At 42.0% G+C, this 27,455-nt stretch overlaps 2 protein-coding genes across 2 annotated transcripts in view; one reads left to right on the top strand and one right to left on the bottom strand.

Annotated features, from left to right (window-relative positions):
- The window catches only part of LOC308512628 (coagulation factor XI-like), a gene marked incomplete at both ends in the record, with an annotated part of 328,656 nt that overhangs the window by 61,048 nt on the left and 240,153 nt on the right, over positions 1-27,455 (top strand).
- LOC308514073 (cytochrome P450 4V2-like) lies at positions 40-27,047 on the bottom strand. Its single transcript, XM_081084117.1, has 11 exons — positions 26,819-27,047; positions 18,412-18,524; positions 16,932-17,017; positions 15,986-16,176; positions 15,294-15,363; positions 13,628-13,754; positions 10,678-10,863; positions 7,289-7,391; positions 2,731-2,865; positions 2,459-2,638; positions 40-855 (listed from the first exon to the last, which is right to left on the bottom strand). The coding sequence occupies exons 1-11, from the start codon at positions 27,030-27,032 to the stop codon at positions 683-685; spliced, it is 1,578 nt and encodes a 525-aa protein (XP_080940243.1). The 5' UTR covers positions 27,033-27,047; the 3' UTR covers positions 40-682.

Consider the following 27,455-nt stretch of genomic DNA (forward strand, 5'->3'; position numbering starts at 1 on the left):
CCGGGGTAATGTCAAGGGGGGAAAAAAGGAGACATATGTAATACTCTTTGTAATACTTTAAGAAATAAAAATTATAAAAAAAAAAAGGTAATTGTGATGTTATGTAGAATGAAGTGAAGGCCATAAGTACACTGTTAGAGGGAAATAGGAACAGAACTTATGAGTCAACTTATAAATGATCTGCTCTCCTTAATAAAATCTGAAAAGTATCATCACAATTATTATCATAACTGATGCCACTAATATAATTTTTAAAACCTAAGCTCAAGCCTAAGTGTTTAATTACCCTTTTCAAATTAAATGTATATGTATATATGTATATTTGTGTTCAACAAGAATACCTTAAAAAATTCTAGAACTTCAATTAACTTATATCCTTTGGGTCTGTCAATTGAAATTGAATTGGGCTATGGATTCCTCTGATGAGAAATGTATATGTTTATTTGGGTACGGACGGACATCAGTTAACTCACCTTTTGGGATCATGACCAAGGGTAAGATAATGGTGGTGATGAAAATATAAAAACTCTTCCTTTGGTAGACTTGACCCCAAGGTAAGTGGGGTAAGAAAAAAATAGGTGTAGGGATTAAGAGTATTAAACTCATGATCTACACATTGTAAATGCAAAGTTTCTCTTAAAGAAAGACCTTATTCCTACTAAGGCACAGCCCAATAATGGAGTTAGGATGCATCTACGTTTCTCCTCTTCAACTTGATCCAGATGCCATTAAGAGGACGAAGAATCAGCTCTCCTGTCAGGCCAAGTTCTTCTCTTTTCTGGTTGGATTCTACCCAAAAATGCCTCAGGATCCATGAAAGAACGACCTTTTCTTCCATCATGGCAAACCTTTGACCTTCAAATTAATGTAAATAATGACTTTAATTACAGATCTATCTCAAATGGGAGAAAGAACAGGTTCCATTAGAGGGAGCAAGTGACGTTAGATTTTCACAGTAGGCCCTGGGAGAACCAGTATCACTCAGGATCTCAGGATGCTTCTTAATAATAAAGATCCTTGAGTGCCCTTCCGGCTCCCACCCAGTGCATCTGAATACTCTGAAGTCAAGGAATCTAGTCCATGCAGCACCCAGGTGAATACTGGGATCATTGAAGCATGAGAACCACTGCTCTAGAATGCTTTTCTACCGAGCCTTTCATGTAGTTTACTATAGAGTTACCAGGCCTCATTGTACCAATGCCTGCATTTACATAAATAAAATGTCAGAGATACTAAAGCCAAAAGTGTGTACAATGCATGGCGATGTGCATTCATTTTTTTGAAGTACTTCTGCTGGTCCTATGGTGAGCATTCTCTGTTTTGGTTTTGAAAAAGGAATTCTTTTTTTAAAAAATATTTTTTATTGATTTTTTACAGAGAGGAAGGGAAAGGGATAGAGCGTTAGAAACATCGATGAGAGAGAAACATCGATCAAGTGCCTTCTGCACACTCCCTGCTGGGGATGTGCCTGCAACCAAGGTACATGCCCTTGACCAGAATCGAACCTGGGACCCTTGAGTCCGCAGGCCGATGCTCTATCCACTGAGCCAAACCGGTTTGGGAGAAAAAGGAATTCTTAAAAGCAATAAAAAGAAGGTTAAAGAAACTAACTGTTATGAATAAGATTTCTACCATATAAAGTATATTCTACTTCAATCCAGAGATCTACATTTTAAAACTCTACCATGAAACTGGTTATGCTTTATGTTATGGGCTGAATGGTATTTCCCCCAAATTCATCTGCTGAATTCTTAACCATCAGTACCTCAGAATGTGGCTGCATTAGGGGATAGGGCCCTTAAAGAGGTGATTAATATAAAATGAGGTCCTACGGATGTGCCCCAATGTAATCTGATTGAAATCTTTATGAAAAGAAGAGATCAATCCCTGGCTGGGTGGCTCAGTTGGTTGGTATGTCATCCCATTCACCTTAAGGTTGTGAGTTCAATTCCATCAGGGCATAAACCTAGGTTGTGGGTTAGATTCCTGGTTAGGACACAAATGGGAGGCAACCAATCAATGTATCTCTCACATCAATGTTTCCCTCTCTCTGAAAATCAATAAAAACATATCATTGATTGGGGATTGATTAAAAACACCCACACACAGACAGAGGAATAATCTATGTGAGGACACAGGGAGAAGACAAGTATCTGTAATCCAAGGAGAGTGGCCTCAGAAGAAATCAGCCCTGCAGACACCTTGATCTTGGACTTCTGGTCTCCAAAATTGTGAGAAAATAAAATTCTGTCATTTAAGTCACCCAGTCTGTGGTGCTTTGTTACAGCAGCCCTAGGAAACTGATATACTTTACGACAGTCATAGTAAAGAGGGGAAAAAAATAAAACAAGTTTTTTAACAGACTTGTATCTGAGACACTACATCTCAAAGACACTATTGTGAGAAACCCCCTGCCGTGTGCGCCTGAAAGGTCAAACCGATTCTGATGGATACAAACCTATACAGTTTCTGGGTCCAGCAGAGAAGGGCACATATGCGTATGGATGGCGTCCCATCGAATTCTCGGGAAAGAACCGCTCTGGCTTGAACTCCTCAGGATCTGGGAAGTACCGTGGGTCTCTATGCAGTGCGTAGGGAATGATGAGTATTTGAGAGCCTTTCACGACGTTGTACCCCCCTGTCATGAGATAGTCGATATGTCATGAGAACAGAACAAGACAGACACAGAAAAGTCCACTCTGCCCACTACTTTCATGAAAGAACTCTCACCAACATCACAATCTTCATTAAGATCACGGGCAATTAAAGGCACAGAAGGAAAAATACGAAGGGTCTCCTTAATAACACACTCCAGATATTTAAGTTTCTTCAGGTCTTCTAAGGTAACGGGGCGATCAGAATTCCCTGATCAAAGTAAACACATGAAATAAAATAAATGAACGATTTGGGCTTGGTGGATAAGACATCAAAAAAGAATATATTATAACATCAATACACTGAATGTTAAATATCAACAGCAAAAGTAAAATTCTTAATAGTATAGATAATGAAAAAAAATGAGACAATAATGCTAAGTAAAACATCTACATCCAAAAGGTCACGTTGTATCATTAAATTTGGAGGAAGTACTCAGAGAAGATCAATCCATAGAGACAGAGTGTAAGTGAGGTGCTGCCAGGGGCTGGAGGAAGAGAAAATGGGCAGTGGCTGATTAATGGTGCAGGGTTTCCTTTTGGCTGCTGACATGGGTTGGAATTAGACAGAGGTGACAGTTGTATAACATTGTGAATGCATGAAACTATAAGTTTAAAACATTTAATTTTGAATTCTCAGAGCCTCCTCCAGAAGTGAATCTTCTCCTGGGTCAGATTCTTGGACTCTCCCCATAGCCTGGCCCCCAAACATAGCCAAACGCCCTCCATTCCCACCTAAAAAAGAAATCCAAATGGCTTCTTGGACCTGCCAATGGGAGAACATACACAGCGGGAAGCAACTGGACATACTGAGAAAGCAAAAAATGAGACAGACCAACTCAATGAACAAGCCAGTGAGAAGATTCTGAAGGCGGACATATAGCAAATTCTCCAACCATTGTTTCTCAGAAGAGGTAGGAATTGATGTCCCAAATCCCAACTTTTCGAGCAACAACATTTGCAACCATCTCTATGCCTGCACTGCTCGGGGAGACACATGGAAAGGCACTGTGTTATTTAACCAGAGTTGAAGTACAGAATTGAAAAGTAATACATCAGGTCACAGAACAGATTTTCATTGTGTTGAAAACCCTTCCTTGGAAAATAGTTGCACCCAAAGAATTTCATCTGAGTGCAAGTATTGATGCATTTTCAAAGTCCACGAAATATCTGGAAAGGATTTGATGAAATGTTCAAATCCAATGCAGGATAAAGCCAGCAGAAAGAGGCCGAGAAACAAAAATCTGGTTTATGGCCATTCTGATGCAGGTGCAGGTAAGTTGGGAGAGATCATCGAAGGTGGTATTTGCCAAAATAATTCAATATTACTTGCTACCTTACATGGAAGATGAAGATGGGGAAGGAGAAGAGAAGAAGATGATGATGGAGGGGGAGAGGGAGAGGATTGAAAGCTACCAACAAAGAAGCTGATGAGGATGAAGGAGACGGTGACTAAAGAACACTGATGGATTCCAACCTTCTTTTTAAAAGTTTCCTCCAGTCACTGGGAGCAAGTTACAGTCTGGGTTTTGTTTTCTTTTGTTTTGTTTTACTCTTAGGCTCAGTCATTCTTCTTTTGAAGTCTTTTCTCTCCCTTACATCTTGGTTCTCAACTTATTTGGAGGGAAATACATTGAGCAGAATACAGTGAGAAAAGAATCTCTAAGGCTTTCTATTCCAAATTCACTTTTTTTTTTTACTTTTAAAAGTAATTTTATTTTTTCCATTAATTTTTATTTATTGATTAAGGTGTTATATATGTGTCCTTATCTCCCCATTGCCCCTGTATACCCCCTCTCCCCCCGCCCACTCATGCCCTCAGCCCCTGGTGTCTGCGTGCATTGGTTAGGCTAATATACATGCACACAAGTCGAAATTCACTTTTATCCCTTCCTGCCTCAACAAACACTTTATGGAATCAATGCCCCTGTGCTCTGTGAGAAATAAAACCTGCTTACCTGGCTCCGCTGGAGGCTGGAGGCTCAGCCTGCGCACTAGTGCACAGAATTCCAGCTTTTTCCCTCCCTTCTCTGTGCATTGAGCACACAGATTACACTGTGTCTCTGTGAATGTGGACAGTTAGCATTTACCAACATATACCTGTCTACTCTTGCTTGTATGGAACATTGTTTAAACTAAAAAAAAAAAAAGGGGTTTCCACAAGGTCAAACGTAGATATAAGATGTTTGTGTTAGTTAAGCGGGCATTTTGACAACAAGGCTTCCACTTTGGTGTGTTTGTGATGTTTAATGGACTCTCTTGCTGTTTAAGATGATACTTTTAAAATAAAATTCTCTTCTAATAATGGCCTGGGCTCTGCTACGCAATGGGACAATAGCGGACTTGCAGAATCTTATTTGGAACCATCATTCTCTATTGTAATTTTGTTCCTGTTTATTTAATCTTTTTTGTTTGTTTCACTGGAAAGAAAAGATAATGCTCAATTTTAAACATTAAAAGTGTACCAGTTTCTTGTTACAATGAAACTAAATTTACCTCAGTAAAAAAAAAAAAAAAAGAAATGAATACTTACATCCCAATATCCAAAGATCAGTTGCTCAAAAAATTTTAGAACTAATACTGGAGATAGAAGAGAAGTGAGGCATAATTAGCAAAAGCATGGAAGCAGCAGAATAAAAATTCTAGTAAAAATGGTGTCACTGATTATGTGAGATCCAAAACCATTTGTGACACCTGCATTGGGCTACAAATTGTAAAAAACACAAACATGGGAACACATTCCAAAAGACCCTGGGTTTCTAGAATACCCAGTTTACCCACCAGAGGCAATCTGAGAGAAATTCAACTTGATACAGGAAAAATGAAATGATGACAGAAACAGAGCCCAGAAGTTTAGATCATCTCCATTCTACGAAACAAAGTCTTTCCTCTTGGTATGAAAATCCAGTCCTCACACCATCTGGACATGAAATTATTTTTCCAACTTCTCCGCTCAATGAGTTCTAACAAATGCGAATTCCACCAGTCTTTAATATATATATATATATATATATATATATATATATATATATATATATATTTATATATATATATATATATTTATATTTATATTTATAATATTGAGTTTTTACAGAGATTAAGGGAGAGGGATAGAGAGTGAGAAACATCAATGAAAGAGAAACATCGATCAGCTGCCTCCTGCACACCCCCTATTAGGGATGTGCCCGCAACCAAGGTACATGCCCTAGACAGGAATCGAACCTGGGACCCTTCCGTCCGCAGGGTGACGCTCTATCCACTGAGCCAAACCAGTTAGGGCTCCACCTGTCCTTTAATGCTTACTATTATCTTCCACCTTCTCCACTCTGCCATTGTGAAACTGGAGTCTCTCTTCATAGAATGTCTTCCACCTCCTCCTCTTTTCCTTTATTATTCCTTCCCCACTTTGCACTAGGAAAATCCATCAGACACCACTGTGTTGGTTGGCAAACCCAACCTTTACCTTACTTTTCCCAGCCATGGGAAGCCATATGACATGACATCTGATTAAACAAAGGATTAAATTGATGGCCCAATGCATTTGTGATAGGCTGATCATGACCCACAAATATATCAGGTCATAATCCCTAGAACCTTTAAATATTACTTTTTGGGGGAAAAGGTACTTTTGAAGATTTTATTACAGATCTTAAAAAGGAGAGATGATCATGATTATCCAGGTGGGACATGAATGCCATTACAAATATCATGATAAGAGAGAGCAGAAGGGGACTTGACACACACCCACAGAAGAGAAGGTCATGTGAAGACGGAAACAGAGATGTGAATGATGTGGCCATAAGCCAAAGTATGTTGGCAATCACCAGAAGGAGTGGATTCTCCCCTCAGGCTTCTAAAAAGTGCAGCCCTGCCAACACATTGATTTAACTCAGACACATTGATCTGGGCCTTCTGGTGTCCAGAACTGTAAGAATTTCTATTGTGCTAAGCCACCCAGTTTGCAGAATCGGTGACAGCAGTCAAAGGAGACTAATATTATCCTTCATCTCCTCCTCCCCTCTCTTCGTGCCTTAAAGATAAACATGAGACCCAGAACCACAATCAAGAAAACAAAATCCACAATTATGAAAATGATAGAGAGAAAAAAGAGCAAGCCCCGGATTCTCCCAACATCCATATTGGCATCAGCCTTGGACTCTTTACCTACAGGTACTGGTTGTACAAAAGAAATGTATGTCCCATCAGCTTAATCCACAGCAATCCTATATGGAACAGCTCTCCTTGACCCTGCTAACCAACTTCACCTCTCCTCCCTGCTCTCTGCTAGACCCTTCTTCCTCATATCGCCCAAGCACACAGCCATGACTTGATACTTTATACAGTGCCTGCTTAACCTATGAAGCGGGAGGTCCTTGAGGACAGTGACATTTATCTGTGTAGCCCCCGCATCTAGGCCAGTGCAGTCACATGCCAAGCAATCAGCAAACACGCATAAACAAATGCAGGAGGTCTTACAAAGGACATTAGGCCTGGAAGGGGTTCCATATGGCAGCCTTCCTGCTTATTACAGTGTCTTTAGAACAGGCCCGACTGCACATTTTTCATGAGCAAGATTGCCATTTGCTTCAGTGACTTGGGATCTTCTGTGAAAGTAGTTAAGGGGTCATACATACCAAACACTTCATCCAGTTCATTGCCTAATTTTTTCTGGACTTCTGGATAGCAACCCAGTAGGTACAAGGCCCAGTTTATTCCAGCTGCAGTTGTGTCATGGCCCTACAAATGTAAGAGAAAAAAATAACAGCTTAGAAAGCAGAGTTCTATTGAGAAGTTTAGGAATGCTAGCTCCATTTTGAATTGGCTCAGGATTTGACAGCTGTGACGTGACCCCAGACAGAACAAGTTAATTTTATACAGTATTTTACCTCGGTGGGGAACAACCAATGAAACAATCCCTTCAGAGGGGATGCCTCTGGGTACAGGGACATTCAATACGACAGAGTCACATACTTGGTGAGAGTGGCTGGGCTGGGCTAACAGGAGGCATGCTGAGGGAACTCTGTGCGCTGGACTGTTTTTGAGGAAATAAAAGTGTGACTTTCCTGAGCCAAGTGACCAGATCTGCACTTGTCCACTTTCTCCCATTTGTACGGTCGACTTTACCTGGACACTGGCAGCACATGAGTGATTCTGAGCAACAGTCTCCACATCAAGAAGTTGATAAATACCCCATTTAAACCTTTCTGAGTTTGAGGCAAAATACCAAACATTTTGCAGAAATGAACTCAATTATTCTTCACAGAAAATTCATGGGAGCCCGGCCAGCGTGGCTCAGTGTTTGAGCAACAGCCTATGAACCAGGAGGTCATGGTTCGATTCCTGGTCACGACACATGCTGGGGCTGTGGGCTCAATCCCCAGTAGGGGGCATGCAGGAGGCAGCCAATCAATGATTCTCTCTCCTCATTGATGTTTCTGTCTCTCCCTCTTCCTTCAATGAAAATGTATTTCTCTGAAATCAATAAAAATACATGTTTTTAAAAAATCTCCATGGGATACCTGATACTGCTAGTCACGTTTTAGAGATGACAAACTGAGCCCCAAATGATGCTTTCCCAGTGCCCAACAGCTTTATATAATCAATAAAATTATATATTTTTAAAATTTATCCTTTTTTTTGATGTGAAGACAAGAAATCTCTTTAGAATAACAAACTGGTTAAATGCTCTACTAGAAGGAGCTGGGAAGATGGTGGCTGGTAAGATGGAGGTGAGGGAGAGGGTGTGATTGAGTGATGAAGTGACAGGGGAGTGTGTGGATGTGTGCAGTGTGTGAGTGAATGAGTGAGGGACAGTTAAATCCAGCAGGAGTACCAGAGGCTGGCAGACCAGGCTCTCCTGTACAGGCCGCCCCTATCACCACTGTGGGCACTCCTCGGGCTGTGGGGCTCAAGAAGGGAGCCCATGCCATCTTGAAGGGTAGAGAAGCCTCCTCTAGGAATTCATCAGCACCACCACCCAGACTGGCCGTGGACACTGTTCGCGACACTGCAGCCACACCAGCCAAAGTTCTACTGCCTCACCGCAGACCTGCAGACCCTAGGACATCTACCTCCAAGGGTGCACAGATCCTGCAGCAGTAAGTGGGACTTCGCCCTCCCTGACTGCTGACCTCCGGACACTGCGGTCACGCTGAACTAGTGCTCGGGCACCCTGAGTCAGCCACCCTGGTAGAGAGTTCTCCGGTGCCTCGGTGTGCTACCACGGGGTACACACGTACCCAAACAAGAATGCACAGTCCTGGCAGTAGAAACTCGGACTTCCCTATTCCTGGATGACTGCCCACAGACACAGTGGTCATGTGGTTTCAGCACACAGGTCTCCTGAGTCCGCCACCCCAGCCGACAGCTTCCTGGGGCCTCTGTGAGCAGCTGCTGGGCACACTCCTATCCAATAAAGGGCAGAAGACCTTGGCTGCAGTACCTCAGACTTCGCCCTCCTCGATTGCTGACTTCCGGTCACCTCAGTCACACCAATCAAGTGCACAGGCTCCCTGAGTCCACTGTCCCTCAGGCGGCTCCCAGATAACTCTCTGAGCCACCATAAGGCATGACCCTGGCTGCCAGAATCCAGTCCCTACAATAGCTAGAGACGCTACCCCAGCAAGAGGCACACAACAGCAGCCAAAGTCACAATACCTGAGCCTCAGGCCCCAAGACCCCTTCCTCCAAAGCCCATGCACTCTGGGAACTCACAGTGAGCACATACCAGTGAGACCTCAGGCAACCCTTTCCACAAGACTGAAACCGCAATCACATCTACAACACCTTGCACAACGAAACTGGGGGTGAGTCACATTGTCCATCTGTGATAAGACTACATCCATGAAAAATAAACTAACATTCAAGACACAACTACATCAAGAGAACCCAAATAATACAAATAGGGGGCTCCGCTAGATCACCAAGCCCAGGAGATCTGAGAGACTGCACCACCGGGTTCCAAAAATCACCAACCACCCCCAACACAACCTGGGTAGCAAAGCAGTTGGATCTAAGACATAGAAACAAAACATTTCAACAAAAAGTGGGAAGACATAAAAACAATCCCCAAAGGAAAGAAAAAAAGAAATCACCACAAAAATAATTAAATGATATGGAGGCAAGTAACTTGTCAGAGAAAGAATTCAGAGTAATGGTTATAAGAATGCTCAAACGTTTGGATCACCAATACACACAACTCAATGAGAATTATGAGAAGCTGAATAAGAATGTCACCAACATGAAAGGGAATCAAGAGGAAATGAGGAATGACCTAGCTGCAATAAAGAACATAAAGGAAGGCTTCAATAGCAGACTAGAAGAGGCTGAGGACCACATCAGCAAATTAGAAGACAAGGTAGGAAAAAACACACAAACATAGCAGCAACTGGAAAAAAAACTTAAAAAGGAGGAGGAGAGCCTAAGGGAGCTTTGGGAGAACATGAAAGGAAACAACACCTGCATAATAGGGGTGCCAGAAGGAGAGGAAGTGGAGCAAGTAATAGAGAACCTGTTTGAAGAAATAATGACAGAAAACTTCCCTGATGTTGAGAATAAAAAAGACCACACAAGCCTACAGCTTTTTCTGAAGAAGAAAGTTGATCTGGTATTTAATTAGGGTCTTGAACTTTGTAATTTCTAACTACAATATAATGACTCTTCATCAGTTATAACAAGACACTTCAAAATGTGATCAGACTTTTAAAAAATGCTAAAAATGTTTTTAAAGAATTCCTATATATTATTTTTTAAGTTAAAAACAAATTGAGAACAGATCATCCCTTATACCAAGGATCCCAAAATATTTTAAAAGGTGGCTACAAATAATTCTTGCTATTTCATGTTATTTCTAATTTTACTATTAAATGCTTAAACATGTCTAAGTATTAGTGCTGGCTATTTCTTCATCCTTAGCATTTTCAACTCCCAAGATTAAAAAAAAAAAAAAAATTTCTTGTTATGTAACAGGAACTGTAATTTGTTAAATGATGATACCTGAGACTAACATGACAAGACAAAATACCTCAAACATGAAAGTGTCCACTTCTTCTCGAATAGCCTCAAGGCTTAGCTTGTTCCCTTCATCATCCATCACATTTAAAAGTAGGTCGAGAAAAGCCTTGCGTTTTCTGTTGGAGAGGGTCATGCCCTTGTCATCACTTTTACATTCTTCATATCTTTTTATTTCATTGGCCCGTTCATTGATGACCTGTATGATTTAAATGATCACATGCTTTTGTGTAGAATTTGATATGGCCTAATAATCCATTGTCCTTTGAAAATATACCACCTTCTTTAACTGATATTTTTTTCTAAGCCTTTCCTGTTGTCTCACTGAACAGGAACTTCGGTTTTTATGAAAATATAGTAAAGCTTTCTGTGAACATTTTTAGGGCGTTATTTGATAAGACTTTTAAAAACAAATTAATGTCAGACAAATACATAATTCCCAAGGACTATTTTTGCAGCCTTTCCAACCTGGGAATAGAATAGTAGTCTCCTGAATAGGGCTGCAGCGAGTTGAAAGAGCTCATGAGAAAAAGTTGGGTGGTGGAGAGAACACAATTTATACTAATAAAAGGGTAATATGCTAATTAGACTGGGGCAACTGGCCATCTTCCAGACATCTGACTTCCTTCCAAACAAAGCCATGGTGGTGGGGGCAGAGGCAGAGGCAGTTGGGGGCGATCAGGCAGGCAGGAGAGAGCATTTAGGAGTGAGATCAGGTCGGCAGGGGAGGGGACTTGGGGGCAACCAGGCCTGCAGGGGAGGGCAGAGGGGGATGACCAGGCGCTGCAGGGGAGGGCAGTTGCGGGTGATTGGCCCGACAGGGGAGAGCTATTCAAGGCTTCCATGCTGGCAGGGGATAGTCAATGGGGTGACCTGGCCAGCAATGCAGGGCAGTTGGGATGACCAAGTAGGCAGGGGAGGGCAGTTGGGGCAACCAGGCTGGCAAGGGAGGGCAGTTGGGGGCAACCAGCCTGGAAAGGGAGGGCAGTTGGAAGCATTAGGCAGGCAGGCAGGCAGGTGAGTGGTTTGGAGCCAGTGGCCCTGGATTGCAAGAGGGATGGCGGACTGTAGAATTGGGCCTAAACCGACAGTCGGACATTCCCCGATGGGTCCCGGATACAAAAGGGTGCAGGCCAAGCTGAGGGTCACCCCCTTGTGCACGAATTTCATGCAGTGAGTCTCTAGTCATTATATAATAGATTAATTATAGATCACTCTAATTACGTGTTGTATTAGAGAAAAGAATCACGCCATATGCTTGCCGCTCCTCCTGCCTAGAAAGCTCTTGCCTCAGAAGCCAGCATGACTAGCTTCCTCCCTCATTTAGATCTCCACTGCCCATTGTCACACTGTCAGGGTCACTGCTACCCAAGTCCCTAACACTCACTCTCTTCCTAAGCCTGCTTTACATTTTTTTTCCATTTCACTTACTACCTGGCATTGTATTTGTTATTTAGTGACTTTCTCCTCCAACTTCAATGTAGCAGCAAATTTGACTTTATTCATTGATATAATTCCAACCTTCAGAATACTGCTTGGCATTGTTAATGAATAAAAGAATGAAAGCCCCTGAGCTTAATTTGGTTACACATTTCAACTTTCTCCTCCTTTTGGGCAATTGTCCAAACCTGCTTCTGCTTTGAATGAACAGATGCCAAGTTCCATAATGGCAAGCACCATGTCCTCTCTTTGATTCTTGGTGGAACCCCTAGTACCTGGCATCAGTGTGGAATATACACTAATAAAAGAGAAATATGTAAATTGGTTGTCACTCCACTATACCCACCAGCCAATCAGGATGACTATGCAAAGACAGTGGGTTTATTTGCATACACAGGCGCAGAGTGAAGACTGAAGGCTCCAAGCGAAGACTGAAGACAACTGAAGACTGAAGACTGAAGAGGCTTGGCTTCTCCGCTGCGGCCGGAGTGGAGAAGCCAGGCCTCGCTGCGGCTGGAGCAGAGAAGCCTATCCCTGAGGCTTGGCTGCTCCGCTGTCGACGGGCCAAAGGCCTGGGTCATGGGTGCCTGAAGAAAACTGGTGCGGGCAGCCAGGGGAAGGAAGGCGTATTGCACAAATCTTCTAGCAATGGGCCTCTAGTTTTTTTATATTAGCCATCCAATTTGAAATTCATCCATTATTGATACTGATATTAATGCATGAAATTGGAAGACAAGTGTAATTATACCCATAAAATACAATCTGTTCACTGTTCACATATTGACAGGCAATTATGCTATACTTCACTGACGGCAGCTCACTCTAACATCTCATTCACTTAAGATCTAGGAACTCTAATCACTTGATCTTTTGGTGGAGGCAGTACCTCATTTTCAGGAAGCAATGCAATCATATTTTAAACTAAAATTACAGCAAAGGATAAATATATTTACTTCGGCACTTTTATCAGTACACTTAAATTACAATGCATGCTTTTAATTAAAGTTTGCCTTTTTCATAAACATACTTTTAACACAAAGACAGACTATATCAAGAACATTACTATTTCATTGTCATTAAAAATTGCATAGTAATATCTAGTTAATTTTTATCATTTCCAGTTTAAGATACTGCTATATATGCCCTTTGTTTTGGAAAACTATTGCCTAATCCAAACATTTTTCAGAATATTCTTATAACACAGTTCCCTGTGTCTTCATTTTCTTAGTATAGCACCCAGTTTGTTAATACACTATCATAGCTCATATCACATTTTGTAATTATTTATTTATAGACAACCTCCCCCAGTAGACTAACCTCCCCCAGTAGAGAACATTAATGACTTGTCATGTTAACAAACATAGGCGTCATGCCCTTATAAAAGTTGTAGAAAGTTATAGTGGTAGAGGTTGCACAACATTGTTAATGCCCCTAATGCCACTGAATGGCACACTTAAAATGGATATTATGATAAATTTTATGTTATGTATGTTTGATCACAATAAAAAAAAATGAGGACTTACATTGGTGGTAAAACTATGTAAGATCTTTAGGTTCCTTTTGTGGTCCCTTCCTTCCTTAAACAAAAGGTACAAAACGTCATGCCAGAACCAAATCGTCTTCATTCTTCGATGTATCAAATCACTCATCCTATAAACAGGTTGCAAATGTATCAGCTGATATATCAAAAACGTGCATTGCTTGTGTACCTATTTGGTGCCTGGTCTCAATGAGGGTAATATGTGGCAACAATGATAATTCATCTTAGCAGCTAATAAGAGCTCTATGCTCAACAATGAAGGAATGGGTTATTACACATCCTAGGAATCTTAAAAATTAAATGGGTCCTATAGGGGAATGAAGAATCCAGTATAGCCGAAACCGGTTTGGCTCAGTGGATAGAGCGTCAGCTTGCGGACTGAAGGGTCCCGGGTTCGATTCCGGTCAAGGGCATGTACCTGGGTTGCGGGCACATCCCCAGTGGGAGATGTACAGGAGGCAGCTGATCGATGTTTCTCTCTCATCGATGTTTCTAACTCTATCTCTCTCCCTTCCTCTCTGTAAAAAATCAATAAAATATATTTAAAAAAAAAAAAAAAGAATCCAGTATAAAACACCTTACTAGATGGCCATCTGATCTCTCCTTCTTTTTCTCCAGGAAGAGTTCCGGACCTCCCCGAGCTGCCTGTAGCTCTTATACCACAGGGTCTGATGAAATCTGCCTGTTTAATGTCCACGCATTTGCTTGATCACTCCTCTGGCTATCCTCTTCTCCAGGAAAGTGCCCCACTGTCACATCCCTGTCCCGAGTCCCTCCCTCAACATTTCCAGTGATGGAGCAGAAAGACCTAGACATGATCTCCTCCTTTGAGAGCAGCTTATAGGTCAATTCTGCAGAGTGGCCTTTCCTGGTCACTCAATCTGTGAGCCCTACTGCTGTTTTCTTCTCAAATATCAATCAACTTAATTTTTTCTTTGAAGCAATTATTACAGTTTATAAGTTTATACTTATTTGTTTTGATGCTTGTCTCCCTGTTATTCTGTTCTGTGGACCACTATAAAACTAGTCAGTATCTTGTGTGATGAATAGCAGATTATATATGCTAATATCTGTTAAAATGAAATGGGCAGTGGACTTAAAGACAGAATTCCTTAATCAAACCCTGGCTCTGCCCCTTAATAGTTGAATAATCTCAAGCAATTTATCAAAGTAAATACGACTATTTCAATTAAAAAATAACACACACTAAGTGCAGAAAATATGGGGAGAGAGAATTAATAACAATATAAAAAACAAGAAAGAGAAGCATATAACACAAAATAATAATCACAGCTAACATTCTGGAATAATATCTACAAGTTATTTTTACTGAAAATGTTTTATACCTAGTGGTTATCATGCTAAAAATATTGTTTTTATCTTTATTTTATCAATAAGCATCATAATGTAATTTTTTAATATATCATAAAATAATCATTTAAAATTATACCATAGCCTGGGTGTGCCATAATTTATAAAATAAACCCTCTACTGTTAAAATACATGCTTAAATGATTAGGTTAATTTTTGAAGCAATATTTCATTGTGAAACAATGAAAACGATACAACACAGACAAAAAACTATTAGCGATATTTTTAAAGCTTGAATCAATAACAATTTAAAACATAATTAGAAGGGCTCCGTTTACCTATAAACTGCACGGACATACTCAGAATCATCATTAGTCTGAGCATCAATATTCTTGCCCATAGCTGTCTCTGCAAAATATGGGTGAGAAGCAACCATTCAATTCATGCACATGCCTTGTGTTTATTTTCCAGTGGCAAACACTTCAAAAAAGAGATAAATTCTTATATATTTTAGAATTGTTCCTTTCCCCTTTCACTCTTGCACCTTTTGTTTCTCCTACTCCCTGTTTATGCTCCTTCTTCCCTCCAACCTTCCTGGCAGGTTGGTTCTACTCAAAGCCCTAGCAGTGGGTACTGCTTCTCAGGAGCCTAATTTAGCAGAAGAACCGCCCCAAAGAAGCCAATATCCTTTTAACCCTTTCATTTGCCTTCCCAGTGAAATGTTATTTTCTATTTGGGCCATTTTACGTTTACACCATAGCTCAGTGACGGCGAAGCTTTTGAGCTCGGTGTGTCAGCATTTTGAAAAACCCTAACTTAAATCTGGAGCTGTGTCACATGTAGAAATTTTTTGATATTTGCAACCATAGTAAAACAAAGATTTATATTTTTGATATTTATTTTATATATCTAAATGCCATTTAACAAAGAAAAATCAACCAAAAAAATGAGTTCGCATGTCACCTCTGACACGCATGTCATAGGTTCGCCATCACTGCCATAGCTCTAGAAACAAATCCATGAGACTTACCACAGATTATATCTAAGGCACAAAGAGTGATGTAAGAAAAGCAGTTAAATTTTTCTCCGTCAACATGTTTTTCAAGCTTATTAACCAATATGTTGGCTTGTTCATTCATGACATCTAAGAAGTCTTCCAGAATGGTAAAATGGAAAGTGGGTGTTAACATTTTTCTCCTGGAGCGCCATTTGTTTCCAGTACTAGAAATACAAGACATGGTTACAAAGAAGAGAAAAGCAACATCCAAAGCAAATAAAGCTTAGTCAAGACAACAAATTCTTCTTAATTACAGATTCCCAAATACTTTGGTCAGAATGTCAAGGGGAGATTCATATACAGTACAGATTGGGCATATTTTAGATATCCTTCTATATTACTAATATGTAAAAGAGCATTTATCAAAATTGAAAATTTTAAGAACTTCACTAAATTTCTAAGTTCTGAGTTTCCAAAAGTTAGAAATTTCCCCCCTTTATCCAACCGTAACCCTCTGAAGATCAAGGAGCTCCATGAGTCTACTTGGATCTCTAACATCTTCAAAGTGTCCAAAGTCCCCACCGAAGTCCTGCTTTCTCTTTCTCAGTTGATGGGGTCCTGTTGCTGGATGGCAGCTCAAGGATTGAATTACTGTGCTCCACTTACTTCTCTGAGGATGACTGCCTTTTTCATTGAATTTTCATGATTTCCCTGCTCAAAACTCCCCTGTGCCGTACTCCATTTCTACATTGTGACTTTCTAACTCTCCTTGGAACACTGGTGATCAACATTACTGAATACCAAGGCTGGAGATTACTCTACACCCTGGGTTCCTGTCTCTCAGAGGTCCATTATCACCCAACCTTTTCAGCTTCTCCCTACTACCCGACTGCACATTCTTGCTACAGGAAAACTACCCCGTGTCAATGCCTGGCATAAGTTACGCACAAGACAGCTTTACAGATTTACACTTATTTACCTGGTAAGAAGTCCTAGGCCAAGCCATGGTTGTAGGAACCTGTACAGATGAGACTTGTCAATTTGCTTTGAGTTAGTTAAAATTACCTTAGAAAGAGAGAAAAGAAAAATGAGAGCTAGAGATATGAACGCAACCATAATTATAAGAATACTGGGCTAGAACACAACTACTTTTAAAGTAACATTTCATAACAATTACTTCTTGGTGGTTCATTTTCATTACTATGACTCAAAGAAATGCAATTAGAGTTTGGAGCATACCACTGTCTCTCACTCTTGGAGACTAGCTGGAGTTGATTGAAAGGAAAATGTCCAAGATAATTCCCTGAGTCCTGCCATGAATTAGGAGCCAAGTGGAGTTGTTTATTGAGGGTAGGAGTGAGGAAAGAGAAGGTGGGTAAAGCAAAGGATGACCACATTTAGGGAGGTGGAAATCACAAGTTCATGATCAGGTATAGATTTGGAGGCATTCAAGTTGACATAATCTGAAAGCAGGTATGAAGCTCAAGATTATGGCTTATACTAGGTACACATTTGAATGTCTCCAGGATATAAGTAGCATTGGGAACTATGGGTGTAATTAGGTTGCCTGCAGCCAAAGTAAAGCAGAGGAAAAGGGACGAGCATATGCACAAAATGCCTCTCAGGATCTTGCTGCAGTTCCAACTTTGGACAGATCTCTATCCACATGTACTAAGCCCACTTACACTAGGCCAGCAATGGCTGACATCCCACATGTGGCCTCTCGCTATCTCCTCTGGACCAGTACATTGGGCAGTGTGGTGCCAGAGATACTCTAAGAGTTTTACCACAATGAGTAAGAAAGATATATCCAAGCCCAGCAACCCTAGGAAATACTGCTGTTAATTTTTCTCCATGAAGAGAAAGTCTGTTTTTCCCATTTTTACTTCCTGACCCAAAGCCTTTGTCATCAAATCATAAGATAATACTCCCAATGTCATGATAATAACTAAAAGAAAGGTAAACAATTTTTTAGGCATAATTTCAATAGAGTTTATTAACAACATCTTTCCCACCAATACCACATTAGTGTACTCTTTTAAAAAATTAACTTGGAATCATAAAAGTATAATGGATACTCTGAGTCTCTTAAGGGAAACACTTAAATTGTATTAGTCTTATAATTTTGCAATCTTAAAACAGTGCCTGGGAGATTATATGAGCTCACCTTGTAGAATAATCTATTTATGGTTCTATTCAATTGAAGACTTCCCCAAAAAGGAGGACAAGTATATTACTTGATACCAAATGCGTATAGACATGTAGAAGCTGCTACTCTTCCCAGAATTCAGACTATATCTGGAAAGCATTAAATGGCACCTTCACAGCCTTAAATATTTAATGGAGTGCTCATTGTACTGAATTCAGTTAAATGTAAGGACATATATTTGCTGTTTATTCTGATGAGATTCTCACACCATCAAACAGTGAAACATTGACCACAGTCACCAACAACTCACCTCTATAGTTTCAGCCTTAAACATGGCTATTACTGGTACTGTGCCAAGCCAGAGTTTTAGCATTGGCACATGTCTGTTGCGTCCTGTGTGATAAATCATCTGCTGGAAAAACTCTAGAAAATAATTAATTTTAAATAAATTCCTTACTTTGTCTTTTTGGGTTTTTTACTGTTTTTACTTTTGGCAACTCACTCAATTTCTCCCAGATCTTTCACACCTTGAAGCTAAACCACACAGTTGTCCTTACTAAATTATTAATGAATGCATTATGAGGCTAATTGAATTATGAATGATAGATATGCAACAACCTGGTTAACTGAGAAATGCCAAGCACTGTGGATGTTTGTGGTGACCTTATGACATGCCTTCCCTAAGGACACTGAGGTTGTTCAGTTTCTCCTGACCTGCACAGGCTACTCTTCTATAGAAAGGGATGCCTGTCCCAACTCCACAGCCCTGGTAGATAGATGCTCCCTTTCACCCTCTCTAAAACAGTATTGCAGTTCCTCAGCAAATTGAGATTCGAGCTATGATATGATCCAGCCATTCCTCTTCTGGGTATTTATCTGAAGAATATGAAAACACGAATTCAAAAAGATATATGCACCCCAATGTTAACTGCAGCATTACTTACAATAGCCAGGATATGGAAGCAACCTTAGGTGTCCATCAGTGGATGAATGGATAAAGAAGATGTGATCATATTGGCCCAGCTGGCATGACTGTGTAGTTGAGGATTGACCCAGTCAGGACATATGCCCGTGTTGCAGGCTCGACCCCCAGTGTAGGGCATGCAGAAGGCAGCCAATCGATGATTCTCTCTCATTACTGATGTTTCTCTCTCTCCCCTCTCCCTTCCACTCTGAAATTAATAAAAAAAATATATTTTTTAAAAGATAAAATATTGTCATTTGTGATAACATGAATGGATCTTACGGGTATTACGGTAAGTGAAATAAGCCAGACAGACAAGGACAAAAACAGTATGATTTTACTCATATGTAAAATATATTAAAAAAGTAATAAATAAACAAATATAACAAAATAAAAACAAGTTCAAGGATACAGACAACAGAATAGTGGTTACAGAGGAGAAAGAGAGTGGAGAGAGGGCAAAGTAGGTAAAGGGGTTAAACAAATGGAAATAGATGGAAACTAGACTTTTGGTTGTTAGCACCCAAATGAGTATACAGACATCAAATTATACTACTGTACACCTGAAATTTAGATGTTATTAACCAATGTTACCTCAAGAAAAAAATAATTTTAAAAAACTCTTCTGTTTTACTAATTCTTCAACTTCTCAAATGTCTCAGGGGCTCCACAGAACCTCTTCTCTTTGTATTAAACTCTTATTCATACTGCTTTTTGTCTAATAAAACTCACTTATTCTTCAAGTGTCACCTTAAATGTGATTTTGCTGTGAAGTCTTCTCTGATATTCTAAACAAGATTTCTGGTCATATAAGTTCCCAGGTTGGCTCCCATTCCTAGTATGGGCACCAAATCTCAGTATTTCTAAATACTGTCCTACAATAAAATAAACAATTCCCCTTGGAGAAGTCATTGATTTTAGGGACAAGGCAGAGAAAAATACCAGAAGAATGGAATATATTATGGTGGCAGAAAATAAGGAAGTGCTCAAAAAAATGAGGAGGCCATGTTGAAACACCAAGCAGCCAACCTGAAAAGCTCCTAATACTCCAAACAGGGACAATTTGTGCAACAGAATAAGTAATGATAGGATTAGTTTGTATCACTTCTCTAGTCACTATCTTATAGTTTTCAGTGCACAGGACTTTTACCTCCTTGGTTAAATTTAACCCTAGTTGTTTTATTCCTTTTGATGCAATTGTAAATGGGGCTGTTTCCTTAATTTCTCTTCCTGGTAGTCCATGGTTAGCATAAAGAAATGCAAGTGATTTTTGTATATTGATTCTATATCCTGCAACTTTACTAAATTTATTTATTAATTCTAACATTTTTGGGGGGTGGAGTATCTAGGGTTTCCTATATGAACAATCATGTCATCTGCATTCTTTTTCTTGCATAAATGTTCTGACTGGGACCTATGATACTATGTTGAATAAAGTGGTGAGAGTGAGCACCCTTGTCTTCCTGATTTTAGAGGAAAAGCTTTCAACATCACATATGGTGTCACTGCCAAAAATGCATAACCTCACCCTAACCAGTTTGGCTCAGTGGATAGAGCATCGGCCTGTGGACTGAAAGGTCCCAGGTTCGATTCCGGTCAAGGGCATGTACCTTGGTTGCAGGCACATCCCCAGTAGGGGGTGTGCAGGAGGCAGCTGATCGATGTTTCTCTCTCATCGATGTTTCTAACTCTTTATCCCTCTCCCTTCCTCTCTGTAAAAAATCAATAAAATATATTTTTTAAAAATCTTGTTTAAAAATGCATAACTTCAATGAAACCATGAAAAAATAACAGACAAACCCAAACTGAGAGTGATTTTACGAAATACCTGTCTCAGAAAATGTCAAGGTCTTGATGTGTGTGGAAAGACTGATAAACGATCACAGGTTAGAAAAAATTGTTATTGAAGAACATAGCACAAGGAAGCACAACTCCTATATGCCAGGTGAGATTCTGAATTGAGTCATGGAACAGAAAAAGAACGCTAGGCAGTGTTGTAAAATTCAAATAAGGGCTGTAGTATTGTTAAGAACATTGGACAAATAATAATGGTCTAGTTTGATAATGACACTAATTCTGTAAAATAACACCATCAGAGGAGGCTTGCTGGGTATATGGCATATGCAAACTCTATATTATTTTTACAACTTTCCTGTAGTTCTAATATTATTTAAATAAATAAAAGTTTATAAAGAAGGAGAGTTTTATTATTCTGAAGCTGAAGAATAAAAAGCAAGCTGGAGTAAGATTTTAAAATATTTTGCTAGTAGAAGAGAAACACATACACACAGTATCTATATAGATAAAAGCCTAATATGCAAAGTGTCCCCTCGGGAGTTTGACCACCTGGGAGTTCCATTGCTTGCTCTGACATGTGCTGACCACCAGGAGGCGGTGCAGAACGAAGGAAGGCCCTGGTCGGCAGCCAGCCACTGCTAGGGACCCTACCCATGCACGAATTTCATACACTGCGATTTTAGTCTATATAATAAAGAGGTAATATGCTAATTTCTCCATTAAGGTGTACCAGTCTGTGACCAGGGTCAGGAGCAGGAATTCCACCCCCAGCGCTAACATCACACTGCCTGCATGATCCCTGGTCAGCACTGGGATGATGCTGCAAGGGTGCTGGGCTTGACGGGGGACTTAAAGCCACGGCCCCCACCCTGCATCGCTTGATGGGAGACCTCAGGCCACACCCCCCGCCCCAGCTCTGGGCCGGGAGACCTCAGACTGTGCTCCCCACCCGGGTGCCAGGTTGGCAGACTTCAGACTGTGACCCCACCCAGTGGGTCTTGACGGGGTAACTCAGGCCATGCCCCACTCCTGGCGGGGCCTGACGGGGGACCTCTGCCCCGTCTCAGGGCCAGGAGACCTCAGACTGTGCCCCAGCCCAGTGCCGGGATGGGAGAACTCATGCTGTGCCCCCTTGCCTAGCGGGTCTTGATGGGAGAACTCAGGTGGCGCCCCTTGCCCGGTGGGGCTTGCCAGGGTACCTCAAGCCACACCCCTTCCCCAGCTCCAGGCTGGGAGACCTCAAACCATGCCCCCAACTCCAATGCCAGGCCAGGAGACCTCAGGCTGTGCCTCCCTGCCCCAACACAGGGCCGGGGACCTCAGGCCGCACCCCCCGCCCAGCCGGGCTTCACAGGGACCTCAGGCCATGACCCTCACTTGGCAGGGCTTGATGGGGGACCTCAGGCAGCACCCTCACCCCAGGGCCAGGCCGGGGGACTTGAGGCTGTGCCTACTCCCCGGAGGGGCTGATGGGGGTGGGGCAGGCCTGGTCTAGGTCTCACCCAATGGGGGTGAGGCCAGCCAGGTCTGGGTATCCTGCGATTTCAAAGTGCGTGAGGATGGTGGGCGGGGACTTGACTCTAGGACCCGTGGCACGCCCCAGACTCTGACAGGAGGGAGATTTTATATACATTTTACTAATTATCTTTCATCTCTGACACCTCTATTATAGAGAAAGGGCAAATAGCAATATTAAAATATTTCTTATCATTAATTCTCTTTTAATGTGCATGAATTTTGTGCACCAGGCCACTAGTATATAAATAATAGGCTATGTCCACATTTCCTTGGATAAAGGAAAAAGTTTAGTTTCGAATGTGACAAAAATGTGGAAGAAATGTCATAGTGAATATAAGAAAGAATCATTAAGCTAAAAAGAATTACTGAGAAGCAATGAGGAAAATGTAGGGATTAGATAGGGAAAGTCGGTAATCAATCAAATCAGTTTCCTATGACATGTCCAGATATAAGAATGTATGACAGAACTACCTTACTTCTTCTTGAAAACACAACATGCTCACTCATGCATTCCACAGGCAAGGAAAGTGTACCACCAAAGGACCAGATCCCTACTCCAAAGGAATTTATAATCAGAGGAGATGGTCACTGTGGTACTAATCACAGTAACAGATCAGATGAAATGGGTGTTAAATTAGAAGTTTAAGTCTGAGGAGTTATCGATTTTCATTGAAAGGACTGGAGAAATTTCAAGAAAGAGATGGCATTTGAGAATAAAAGAATGAGTTGGCTTTTTATAGGAAGAAAAGGGAAGTTAGGATAAACCAAGTATCAGAAATAGCAGAGCAGAGGCAGGGAGGTCTGAAAATTGCCTATAGGTTTAGCCAAAGCACAGGAGAAAACATTGATAGATGAGCTTGGAGTGTTGGAAGGCTAAAGAAGTTGGATTTTCTTTTATAGTCTCTAGGCAATATCTGAAAGTTCCTGATGAGTGCTAGAACCACAGAGTTATATTTTAGGACAATAACACTGAGGTGAGTGAGATCTGTGAAGAACTTGGTATTCCGAGGCCACAGGAAGCTTCTGGGAGTGGGAAAAAGACTGATTCGATGCAGCAAGTGTTAGGGGCCCTGGTCCTGTTTTATGGCTGGTCCTTATAGAGGGTGTGGGGAAATGGTGACCAGTAATCCCAACAACATTGAAGTAAGGAGGAAAGTTTGGGAGTTAACACTTTCTGTATTGAAATCCCTGAGGCTCCATCTGGGGAATGCAGCCCAGCATTCAGAAAGGTCAAACATGACAAAACTCTGGGTCAGGTCAGGAAACACTAAATTGGTGAGTGCAACCCAGAGGTGGGGGTTGGTTGGGGTGGGAGAACACAGTGACTAAAGGATTGGGGTACAGGGTCCAGCCCTCAGAGAAAAGACCTGGCAACGGTTAGACAGAGCCCAAGTCAAACAACATGAGGTCACGGGAGGACTGACTTTGTAATTAGGTTAGGAAATGAGGCACTCTCCTGAGATTGCTGGCAAAATCCAGGGGGGGAGGGATAAGGAGAGCAGACTGGCTGGGAGGCATGTGGTACCCAGGCTTCTTCTAGGCAAAGGGAATGCCCCTTGACAGCAGTGGGACTAATGCCCACAGCACTGTGAGGCTACTAATACAGACCGAGCCTGAGATTTTGACGGGTTGTTTAACAAGGTAATTTGGGGCCCTACGGACAGATCGACATGGCATAAAAAAACAACTATTAAACTTTCCAGCTCTTTTTCGTGCCAAGAAAAGTACACATACTCACCTATCCCTGCTCCTTCTCCCATCCCTCAGCTTCCCCCACCCCTGGGCTTCAGGGCAAGCTGCTCAAAGTGCAGCGGAAGGGAGGCTAAAGCGCAGGGATGTCCACTGCATGTGATACTGAATAAACAGTAGTAACTGTTTAAAGCGTTTGCACATTTGGGCCCCTCAAAACCTAATAATGAGTCTTCTAAAATGGCTGACATTCATTCTGTCATGTTTATTTGCTGTGGAAGGTAAGTAAACATCAGACCAGAGCTAAAGGTTTCGATGCCTTATGTCTTTTATGCCTCACCACAGTCAGATGAGAAGCACTATTACAGAAGTTAGTGAACAACTGAGGAAGTTGTGCACAGCTAAGTAGTTGCACAATAAAACAGCGCTGGTAAATATAGGCCTGGCTTTGTACCCGAGGCACCCAGACACACAATGTGTCATCTTCACCATTACATCACGCCCATTCAAAATGCCTTCCAGTCAAACCATTGGCTAAATTGTTGTAAAAAGAGCTAGGTCAGATCAACAGTGTCAAATATATGTAGCATGGCCATAATCACTGCCTTGGTCTGGTCTGACAGAGGAGACAGGGAAATCAAAATCCATGGTTTGAAGGCCTCAGGTGGGCCCCATGGCAGGGAGCAGCTGGGGAAGACAGGTGTTGACAAAAGGACTGAAAAAGCAAAAGATAGAGTTCAACAGCCTAGTTGGAAGGCCATTGCAATTCTCCAGGTGAGACTTTTGAGGCCAGAATGTGGATGGTGGCCACACAATGAAAGGCACAGCCTCTTGTACAAGACACAAGGGTATTGAGGATGGGGAATATACCTTTAAATGTTGTGCTATGCCCAATTTTGAGCGCAATGCTGGGCACAAAGGAGGGCCTCAAATAAGTGCATGATTGACCATGAAAAAATGGACTCAAACCAAGTTCTGGACAATGGACTAGCAAATGTACGCATTAAATTTAATCCTCAAAGTAACTGTAATATGGTGACATTTACAGGTAAAGGGTAACACACTCTAACTTAAAAGAGTTTTAAACAACTTGTCAAAGTCAAGCAATTTGGTTACAAGCAGAAAGGGAGCAAAGTAGTTGTTGATGCATTAAAAAGTCCCCTTGAGAAAGATAATGTGTTACCATGCTCTCCTCTCCAGAGGTAACTATAAGGAGAATTACTTAAAATAATCCAATAACTCACAGTTTGTTTTGAAATGGATCTTATTCACTAGAGATTTCAATTCTTAGAGAAATTCCCCCAAAAGCCTATGATGAGATTTCTTAAGTATATGGTTTCCTGTTGGGGAGGAGGGGTCTATATTTCTACACCATTATTTTTTAATATTATAAAGCCTTTGGGTAGAAGGGAAGATTAGCTCTGCCTTTAGTGTTCGCCATGATGATGTTTACAAATGTAATTTCCATATATCAAACTTTGCTGCAACACTTGCAGCATTAGTCACATTGATCTCTGGTTGGTTAAAAGTTTACTGGGATTTCTTCTGCCAGAAACACTTTCTGTATTTTGGTAACACTCTCCCATGAGGCCTCATGTGTTCCTGTGAAGTTGAAATGACAGCATTATTTTTATTTGGAGAAAGGAAAGTGGAAAAGAAATAACCCTTTAAGCTTTGGAATTGATGTTCAGTCTATAAAACGTCTTCAGTTAAAAGGAGGGGTGACTGGATTCTAGTTCTGGGCTCATTTTAAAATATGTCATTTGTGGCAAATCTTTTCACTTCTGGGCATCTCAACTTATCCAGCCACTAAGATGAAATGCTAAGATCTAACTCACCCTCCCTCATGGGGCATCCAAACATCAGGGACTTTTCCTCTATCCCTATCATAACATAACATAAAGGCTATCAGCTTCAAAAGATGATTTCAATAAAAAACCAATTCACTCCTTAACAAATGGGATTTCTGAAACTTGCTGTATGACTTATGGGACAGGCCTTGGTGAATAACATCATAATTCATGTTGGTATGTAACCTCCTTAGAAGGGCCAAGGAGAAATAAAGTTGTGGTCAAGTCTTGTGATTTCTGCAGGGAGAAGCTCTGCTCTCAAGTGCATTTCTTGTCCCTTATTTTGGAGAGAGAGAGGAGAGAGAAGAGAGGGGGGGGGAGAGAGAGAGAGAGAATAAGTTATGTTATATCTGCCTTTAGGATTTTAACAGTAAAGACAGAAGAAAAACAGGCGGTGTTGTTGTTGTTGTTTTTCTTATTAAATATATTTTTATTGATTTCAGAGAGGAAGGGAGAGGGAGAGATGGAGACATCAGTGATGAGAGAGAATCATTAATCAGCTGCCTCCTGCACGCCCCCCCTGGGGATGGAGCCTGAAACCCAGTCATATGCCCTTGAAGGGAATCAAACCAGTGACTCTTCAGTCCACAGTCAAAAGCTCTATCCACTGAGCCAAGCTGGCTAGGGCTACAGGCGGTGTTTTCAGATAGCAACAGCCAGGAGTTGGGAAAATGAGAAGAGAAAAGGCAGAGGGACGGGAGTTTAGAAACACTGCACTTATGTGTAATGAAAACTGGAGGGAACTGGGAACCCATTATCCAGGGGGTGATAGAGTCGCCCCGCACCCAGCAGCCTGCAGCTCCAGTCCTGCTGCTCCAGGCGGGGAAGCGGGCGGTTCCCTGCAGCGGCCCAACAGCCCATGGCGGGGATGCAGCTGGCCCGGGCGCGCAGTCCCTTACCTTTCCCTCCTCGCTCCAGAATTAGCGCGTGTCCCACGAAGGGGTAGGCGCCCGAAATGCTGGGCATGGGCCTCATTTGCAGCCAGTTATGCGCATAACTCGCCATCATCTGCAGGAAGCTCAGGATGAGGGTGGCGCCCGCCAGGGAGACGGCGCTGAGCGCGCCCCAGAGCAGCAGCTTCTGCCCGACGTGCACCAGCCAGACGGCCACCATCGCGCCAGCGGTCGGCTCCGCGAGGGGACTGAGACCCTGAACCTTGGTGGCCGGTGCTTGCGGCCAGGGCGGGGTCCAGCCCCTGCCTTTCAAGTGCGGGCCCTGGGAGGAGTCCCGACATTCCCGGGGGCGGGCGCAGCGGGCCGGGAGGGCGGGGGAAGAGGTGGCGCCCGGCCCAATCGCCTCTCCCTCCTCCCGCAACCCGTAGGCAGCAGCCCAGGCGCCCAGGAGCGGGGCTTCCCGTGCAGGGACCGCCCTGCCCCCTGGGGACGGGGCTGGAGCCTCCCCCGCTGGGAGGAAAGCACCGCCGGGTTGCTGTGCAGACAGACGCCTAGTAACGCGCACGGGCCTCTGGTTCCAGCAGAAACGAAAGCCCGGAAGCCCGAGTCTGAAGGCAGAGAGCGCTGAGAAGACACGCAGGCC

This window comes from Myotis nattereri, assembly GCF_964212035.1.
Source record: "Myotis nattereri genome assembly, chromosome: 2".
Classification (NCBI taxonomy): domain Eukaryota; kingdom Metazoa; phylum Chordata; class Mammalia; order Chiroptera; family Vespertilionidae; genus Myotis; species Myotis nattereri.

Bases quoted from the DNA above. Each gene is read 5' to 3' on its own strand.
- LOC308514073 (XM_081084117.1), bottom strand. From the start codon at position 27,032: ATGGTGGCCGTCTGGCTGGTGCACGTCGGGCAGAAGCTGCTGCTCTGG. The intron at 7,392-10,677 runs GTATTTTGTCTT...TTACATTTGTAG, and splicing joins TGGACACTTTCATGTTTGAG to GGCCATGACACAACTGCAGC. The intron at 856-2,458 runs GTTTGTATCCAT...ATTAATTTGAAG, and splicing joins TGGACCCAGAAACTGTATAG to GTCAAAGGTTTGCCATGATG.